Source organism: Chrysochloris asiatica, unplaced genomic scaffold, assembly GCF_000296735.1.
Source record: "Chrysochloris asiatica unplaced genomic scaffold, ChrAsi1.0 scaffold00025, whole genome shotgun sequence".
NCBI classification, from domain to species: Eukaryota; Metazoa; Chordata; class Mammalia; order Afrosoricida; family Chrysochloridae; genus Chrysochloris; species Chrysochloris asiatica.
In genome coordinates, this window is record NW_006408543.1 from 16,657,831 (window position 1) to 16,666,508 (window position 8,678).

Below are 8,678 nucleotides of genomic sequence, written 5' to 3' on the forward strand. Positions count from 1 at the left end.
CCATGTGTGGAAGAAAGTGATGAGAACTGAAGATGCTTGGAGTCATCCGCCCAAGAAAGTATCAAAACATGTGAACAGCAATCTCCAAGACTCTTAGGGTTCAAAATGGTCTACACAGCAACCACCCTGATACTCAACACAGTATCAGTACATTCATCACAACACAAGTCTCCATGACTCTGGGACCAGAAGAACTAGATGGTGCCCAGTTATCACTACCAACTGCTCTGAAAGGGATCACATTAGAAGGTCCCAGATAAGAGTGGGAGAAAATGTGGAACAACACTATTTTTTTTTTAAGACTAGTTTTCTGGTCAGAAAGAGACTGGAGGAACAGGAGACTATAGTTCTCGACACTCCTTCAGGTCTGGAAGGGAACTGACCCTCATAACCCATGACACTGTATGTAACTAATGGTTAGAAAGGAGTAATCACTAGTTTTCTGGTCAGAAAGAGACTGGAGGAACTGGAGACTATAGTTCTGGACGCCCCCTTCAGGTCTGGAAGGGAAGTCACCCTCATAGTCCATGACACTATATGACACATGACACTACATGATATCGCCTCTCCATTCAGCATTGCCTCTCTAGTATTCCTGACAAAAAGGAGTTACCTGAATGTAATCATGAGGGGAGTGTGGTGGCTCAGTAGGATAAGCACTGGACTGTGAGCAGTTTAAGCCCACCAGTTGCTCCGAGACACTGATTTACAGCCATGGACGGCCAGAAGAACAAACCAATCTGTGTTAGAAGCAGTCCAGTCAGAATGTTCCTTAGAAGTCAGAATGGCCTGGCTTCACCTCTCAGACTTTGGACATGTTATTAGGAGGGTCGAGTCCCTGCAGAAGGACATCACATTTGGTGACGTGGAAGGTCAGCGAAAGAGAGGAAGACCCAACAAGATGGACTGGCCCAGTGGCAGTAGCAACGGGTTCAGCAATTGTGAGGATGGTGCAAGATCCAGCAATGTTTTACTCTGTTGTGCACATGATTGTGGTAAGTCAGAACTGACTCGCTGGCACCTAGCAACACTATATATACATATGTATATATACACACACACACACACAGAAATATACCCAAGAAAATTGAAAATGTATATATTCACATGAATACTCCTAGCAGCATTATTCATAATAAGCAGAAAGTAGAAACCACCCAAATGTCCATAATGATGAGTGATAGCCATCCAATGTGATACTATTCAGCCCTAAAAGGAATGCAGTGTGATCTATGTTACAATATGGATGGACCTTAAAAAAGCAGTATGTTAAGTGAGAGAAGGAAGACACAAAAGGTCACACATTGCTGCTTGGCTCTGGTTCTGTGAACCGTCTACAACAGGCAAATCTATAAATGGAAAAGTGACTAGGGGAGGGAACTGCTAATGAACGCAAGGGTTCTTTTGGGACTGATGAAAATGTTCTGGAGTTAGACCAGGATGATTGATGATTACATAACTCTGTGTGCAGACTAAAAACCACGGGGTTGTATACTCTAAGAGGGAAATTTTTTATGGTGTGTGAATTATATCTCAATTTTTTTGAAAAGTAAATGGTTCTTCTCAGGAAATTGATTTCCTCACGACTTTTTCAAGACACCTACTGGTTCATGAATACAGAAACCTTCTTGGCAATGAGATCTGACATTTCTAATCTACTGCAACAATTCTACAACAGAACTTCATTTTAACCACATTAATTATAGATACCAGCTGATAGATTCTCCATTTGGATTTATTCTTGCTTTTAAACAATAAAGATTTGAAAGTTCTCTAAGTTCATTACTTACCCCATGGTTTTTTTTTAAGTTTGTATTTTTCGTAACTAACTGGGGCTAAAACAGATGCCTTCATTTTAGAAATCTTAGTAATACTGCCATCTAGAAACATTGCTCTTGTAATGACATTAGTTAGCACAGCCATCTTCAAGCAGTGCTTTTAAAATTTAATTCCCGTTCATAAGACAATAAAAAGGCTAGCCAGAAACCAATAACAGTATTTCAATGTAATAAGTGATAACCAAAAGCTGTAAACCACGAAACAAGCGCAGATTTTCTTTCCCCTGGAATATAAATAGGACTCTAGGCTGACTCTATGCAGTAATGAGTTTAAATGAGAATTTGTCAAGCTCTAAAAAGAAAACACTTTGAATGTGCATCTTCTGCAACATCGTTTTGCGTTATCTGGTTTCTTTATCAGAAGGCTATAGGTTTTGCATTAGTGCTTTAATCCACAATGGATGCTTGCTTAAGAATTTGTAAAAGAATGAAATAGTCATTTTAGTGTGGTACCACTCACTGGGTTGTACTATCTATCCATAGCTGCATTATAAGTTAACAAGACTGGACCTCCTAAAAATGCTAAGTGTCAAGAGGAGGGCTGAAATACTTCAAAAATCAACATTAGAGTCTGCTTTGAAGAAGCTACTTTAAAAAGCATTAACAGATTACAATGGGCTAACATGGTTTTCATTTCACAAATTCAATGTAAATTGCATACATTCAGTTTTTACTTTTGAACACAAGTGGTTTTATACAGTATCAGGTCTGTTGGCCACAAGAAAGACATCAACATGGGCAGAATGACCTTATTATCCAAGTACGGTATCATTTTGTAGAAATGTGTATAAAACCCATCCACTGCTTGGACAGAAGAGAGCAAGTCAAGGAGATGAAAAAACAGACAGCATACCTTTTAATTAAATGATGCTACTATCTTACAGGTCAACATTCGCTTTCTAAAAATCATCCTATGCAATATGGTAACCTAGCTGACAACTCAGATAAAGTCTAAGTCTTTCAAATTATGTCTATTCAAATGACAGTGTTATAATTCAAGTCGAACAACAGAAATCTTTATAGCCCAAGAAATGGGAGAAATGAAAAATTGATTTCTGACCCAAATGTGTGCTAGTCCCTCACACTAGAGTGAAGCACTGGGAAGGGACCTGAGCAGATGAGCTCCAGGTGGAGAAAGTTGCATATTAGAATTCAAAGCTGAGCTACAGCACATACTCAGAAACCATTCTGGATTGTTGTAGTTTACACTGATAGACGTCAGAGAACTGTTTATCAGGTGTTTCTTTCAGTTGCACATCTTTTCTAAGTAATTCTTGCTTTTCTTCTAGGAAACATATGAAAACACTTTGCAAGAATGCATGCAAACATGTTTCTTTAAGGCCATGAACTGGTTTGCTAAGTTGCATTGTTTGAGTCAAGCACAAAGCCCCTCCTTCAACAAGGGGTCTATAAAGGAAACAAATCACCTTCAACCTATGGGGGGGGTCTCTGCCCCTGAAAGCTAACAGGTAGACTGCTCATTGAAGCACTATATGCAAAATGGTGTATATTTACATTTAAAAAAAAAAAAAATTTCTGGCTGTTCCTTTTCGTATGTTACAAAACAAAAAAACCCAGATCTTTAAAGTAAGATAAGAATCCTTCTTTTCTTCAAAAGATCCGATCCTTTCTGGCATCATATCCTCTATACAATGGCATACTGTTCATATAAGAGGTCTCTTATCCTATAAAAATCTTGACAAAGGCAGCCTTCTAATCCAATGCGTCCAGTTTCCGTCTAGAAATCAAGGGAAAAACATGTAAGTCCATTTTCTAGTCTTTAACATGCAGCTATAATAAAATATATTACATAGATTATTTTATGACTGGACAGGATTGGATTGCTCTGACTCATAGAACATGGATATAATGTAATATTCAAGTCATGAAGTTTTCATAGACACAAATGGCAGCAACTTCAAATAATGAAAACTTACAATAACACTATAGATCATTTCCTTAAGAGTCACTGTTCTAAGACTTCAAGGTCATCATCATTACGTGTATGAATTACTGGTCTTCAGTTCTGTGAAATTACCACTCAAGAATCACAGAATCCCAAAGAAGACATCAGAAGCAGGTGTTTGACTCAGTCCTTACTGAAAACACACTTACTCGACGGACCGCTACTTGATTGTTGCAAACCAGGACACCGCCTACAAATTCAGCTTGAATCCCCTCCCGTAGAAGAACTTGTTTGAAGTCTGAGAGCCTTGGTTCGTTCATAAAAACCGACTGATGTCCAGGAACCTTGGCAAAGGTCAAGGAGGAAAGAAGAAAACACCAGATAATATAGTTTCCTGAACAAAGTGAAACAACACATCATTTCTAAGACATTATTATCTGTTATTCCATGAGGTTCTGTGACAGATCATGTCAAGAGCCTAAATCACATTCCAAGTTGTTATTCTAAATTTTACCTTATCACTTAGCATTACAAAGCCCTTTACAGTTTCTGAATGTTCCACAGTTTTATTAGTCATGGCTCAAACCACAGAGACACTTGTTGGGTCATGTTATGCTCTTCACACCCACGTGCCGAATGGGGTCAACGAGAGTGCCAGTCAGCAGAACTGAACCAAAAATGTGTTTGCCAGATTCCAGCTGTTTGCTTTTTCAGAGGACAATGGATACCTCTGGTTTCAAAATCAGAAAAGCATGGGGTTCAAACCAACACTGCGACTACACCTATCCACAGCCATCAAGTTGATTCTGATTCACAGCAACCCTAAAGACAGAGTAAAAATGCCCCAAAGGGTTTCCAGTGCTGTCCATTTATACAGAAGCAGACAGTCTCATTTATCCCACGGAGCAGCTGGTAGATTTGAACTTGTGACCTTGGGGTTAGCGCCCACGATGACACCAGGGTTCCAGTACTAACATAGAGAGAAAAAAGATTGTAGTCGCTCTTCTCAATTTCAAGAGCAGACTAAATAGGAATCCAGTGACAGAGGATGAAAGACATCTCTTACTTGTAGGAAGTACTCTGATAATAAAATCCAATATTGTTGTATGTTGAAGTAATTTAATGTCGCTGAAATCTGTGCTAATTTGAAACCTCTCGAGAACACGGACACACTGGACTATCATGTCATTAGTACCTATTAAGAGAGTCCCAACTATATCAAAACCCAACTCAACTCGAATGGAGTTGCCATTATAAAAATATGGAGTGCAAGAGTATAACATTCTTGGACACCTCCAAGTCTCCTAGTCAGAAGCAGGAAGGCAATCCTCACAAATCAACAAACTTAATATTTAAAAATCTAAAGTGCAGCACAGTGGCTCCATAAGATAAGCATCAGGCTGCAAGCCACAGGGTTGGCAATCTGAACCCACCAGCCTCTCCTGGGGAGAAAGATGAGGCTTTCTGCTTCCACAAACATTTGACACCTCAGAAAGCCTATGCAGGGTGGTTATGAGTCAGAACCATTTCAATGGCACACAACAACAACATACTGAAAACATAATCATGAAACAATTACAGACCTTCTAAGATGATCTGCTCGAGAAAAAGAAGAGGGTGTCTGCTCATGCAAGACTTACACCCTTGGAGACCCTATGCAGAGATGTTAGGAGTTGGAACCAACTCGACAGCCCTTAATAAGATGATCTGCTCACGATCATTATGAACACGTTAGGTCACATGTTTGTTGAGTCCTGACGTGGCACTGTGGGTTAATGCACTGGACTGCAAAGGTGGTCTGAACCACAAGGTTGGCAGTTCAAGCTCACCATTCGCTCCTTGGAAACCTTACATAGGGTCGCTATGGGTCGGAACCGACTCAATGGCACTTAACAACAACATATCACGTTACAGCCACACCGAATTGATACACACATGGGAACACAGCTTGAGCAAACTTTTGTAAACTCCCAAATCATGTTTTAAATGGCTAAAAATTCATAAGGAAAATTAGAAGGATGAGAAATGAACTAAGAGAGGCACGTGCATTTTTTACCTCATGAGGTGGCAAGGGCTCCAGAGTAGGAATGATCTCGCTTTCTTCACCAGCCTCTTTCTCGTCGTCCCCAAACAGGCTTTTCATGGCCTTCTGGTGTGCAGTAACGCTGGAATCGGAAGATGGTTCCACTTGCATTTCTGAGTCGTCCCCATCATCCTTCAGTTCTCCTTCTTCTAAAATAACTCCTGTGTCCACTTTGGAGACTCTCATGTCTAGGACACCATCTATCCAAGCTAGCTCTGCATCCTTTGCCTTACAGAACTGCAGGGAGCTGACTAGTGAGTCTTTCAACCTCACCTACATACATAGAGGGAATGGGGAGAAATCACAACCACAGACTGCAAACTGCTAACATACTAAGCATAGTCTACTGTCACTTTCTAACTCTGATATTGAGCATATAAATTAGAAAATCTTCCACCCATCTGATCACAACAAAGCTGCAGGATCATTAGCACCTGTGTCAGTCTCGAAGCCCAGGGCCTAGCTCTGATGCAGACTAGAATCCACTTGGCAATTAAAAACCACTAACGTATATTAATGTCAGGGCCTCACCTCCAGTGATTCTGATATAGCTAGCTCCCCACACTCCTCCAGAGCTCCCTGATGAGTCTCACGTGCAGCCAGGAGTGAGAGTCGCTGGTAAAATCTTAGCCTCTAATACCTGAACTTCAGGGGTAGTGAATGGTTTAGAGTTTCCTAAGTATACCATGCCGCCTTACACCCCCATAGTCTTGAAACGATGGATCTTGCCGTGCCCTGAACGATGTTCCTGCCTGCTGAAGTTGAAGGCTTTTTTTTTCCCAGCAAACATTTCCACACCTGTAGGAAGCCTTCATTGACACCATCCCCCACTACCAGCTACGAGTTCATCAATCTTTTCTGTTAGTACTGTTTTCTGCCCATGTCCCCATTTTCTTCAGTTTAAAGTAGAATCTGCCATCTATGGATGGTTACTGGATTTTTGACTTCTTGAATACACAGGGGCTTCAAAAATTTGTGGCAAAATTCCATGATCTTTTCATCCTATTCTTCATACTTACTGTCCTCTCACCTCAACATTTCTGCAAATACTGTTCCCTCTACTTGGAAGACTCTTTCTCTGCCCCTACTCAATGCTGACAGCCCATATACACACGTAATAAACGAACATTAGTTATCACTTCCTCCAGGAAACTTTTTCTCTTCCTCCCAATTTGGGCTGGAGGCCAACCTTTATCCAGCCACCTTCCCGTTTTGAACCCAAAGGCTCCGCACTCCGCTAGCAGACGGGCCATGTCTGTCCCACTCACCATTACCGTCCAAAGCTGCATCCAGAAGCATTTATTGCTACGTGTTTACCTGGTAGATGTGAGTTTCACTAGTGGCATCAACGGTTTCATGGAGCTTTGGCATATACACTTTAATGTCTTTCCCACCAAACACACGGCAGCACTCTGCAAGATCCTGACTGGCCTCCGGAGGTCCATGGACAATGACCAACTGTCGTGGTTTCATTTGATTGATGATTTTTTTAATGGAATCTCCATCAGAGCGTCCTTCATAGTCTATGTAAGTAACCCTGGCTCTGTAATTAGACACAATTATTCAAGCTTAGGTTTGAGAATAAATCAATTCTGATAGTAGGTTTTCTTAATAACTTTTATCACCAAGAGAGAAATCTATACAATTTCTAAAAAAAAAAACAAAAAAAAAACACAAGGATTTGAAGAACACACAAGTGTTATGTTGTTAACATATATTATTTAGAACTTAGCTATATCCAAAATATATACACTAAATGATGTCACTGGAAAAAGAAACCATTTAACTTTCTGATGTCCCAATACAAAAATTCCATAAAGCTGTAGGGGTGGTGGTTCTGTGCTGTTGAGCCCATTCTGACTCACAGCACCCCTGTATAGGTCTTCTGAGGCTGTAAAACTTTATGGGAGCAGAAAGCCTCATCTTTTGCCCATGGAACAGCTGGTAGTTTCAAACTACTGACCTTGAGGTTAGTAGCCCAATGGCCGATCACGGCACTACTAGACAGAACTCGTTCCAGAAAGCTGTAGTGTAGTAAATTATCTAATGTCAATTCTAGCCATAATCTGTAACTCCCACCAAACAGTACTGGATCTGGGTAAGAGAAGGTGGAAGAAGAGACTGATGGGGTCACATGACTCAGCTGTGGCTGCTAGTGGAGCTCCTTGTAATGGTGAAAACCTGGAATTCAAACATGGGTTTCAAATGAGCTAGCTCAGAAGCAGGAGGGAGAACCTCACTACCATCAAAGAAACAGAGCCAGGGGAAGAGCGCATCCTATGGACCCTAATCCCTGTGTACTGAGCCGCCTCAGCCCAGCGACGGAAAGCTGTGACATCAGAGGAGTGGCAGCAGCGGCAAACCAACAGCCTGTGCATGGGCCAGCACAGTGGACACCCCAGCCTATGGAGCATGTAAGGCTGAGTGACTTTGGACAGGAAGCTTGCTTATAGAAGGGAGTGCCTCCAGGAACTGAAGTGGGGAATTAGGTTTGCTGACCCACAGAGCTCGAGTCAAGTCCCTTCAGGCTGAGGTTCATAGCAGAAAAGAGTGTCCTATGGACATTTATCAGCAGCTGACTGGAACAACTGTGCCGTGAGCATTTCTAACCCCAAATTGTAACCTGCTGACTTCCCTGATAAAGCCTCCTAACTGTGAGTACTAAGTAGGGAAAAAGGGTTTCTTAACTACTTCAGCTTGCAGTAGTATTTTTAAGTCATGAGGTACTGGAGATGTTTAAGTTAGGAGTAAATGAAAACAGCACTCGGGAACACCAAACTTGCAAGACGTACTGGTTTTTTTCACCTGCTACTATACTTATTAAGGGAGCGCTGTGACTTCGTGCCATGAG

At 41.3% G+C, this 8,678-nt stretch overlaps 1 protein-coding gene across 1 annotated transcript in view; it reads right to left on the reverse strand.

Moving 5' to 3' along the window:
- Positions 1-3,483: 3,483 nt before the first annotated feature.
- CPSF2 (cleavage and polyadenylation specific factor 2, 100kDa) overlaps positions 3,484-8,678 on the reverse strand; it is a 37,902-nt gene continuing 32,707 nt past the window's right edge. Inside the window, exons 11-14 of the mRNA XM_006839565.1 lie at positions 7,145-7,370; positions 5,801-6,100; positions 3,954-4,088; positions 3,484-3,576 (exon numbers count right to left, since the gene is read on the reverse strand). Coding sequence (XP_006839628.1) covers positions 3,484-3,576; positions 3,954-4,088; positions 5,801-6,100; positions 7,145-7,370 — 754 coding nt within the window. The remainder of the gene's footprint in view (positions 3,577-3,953; positions 4,089-5,800; positions 6,101-7,144; positions 7,371-8,678) is intronic.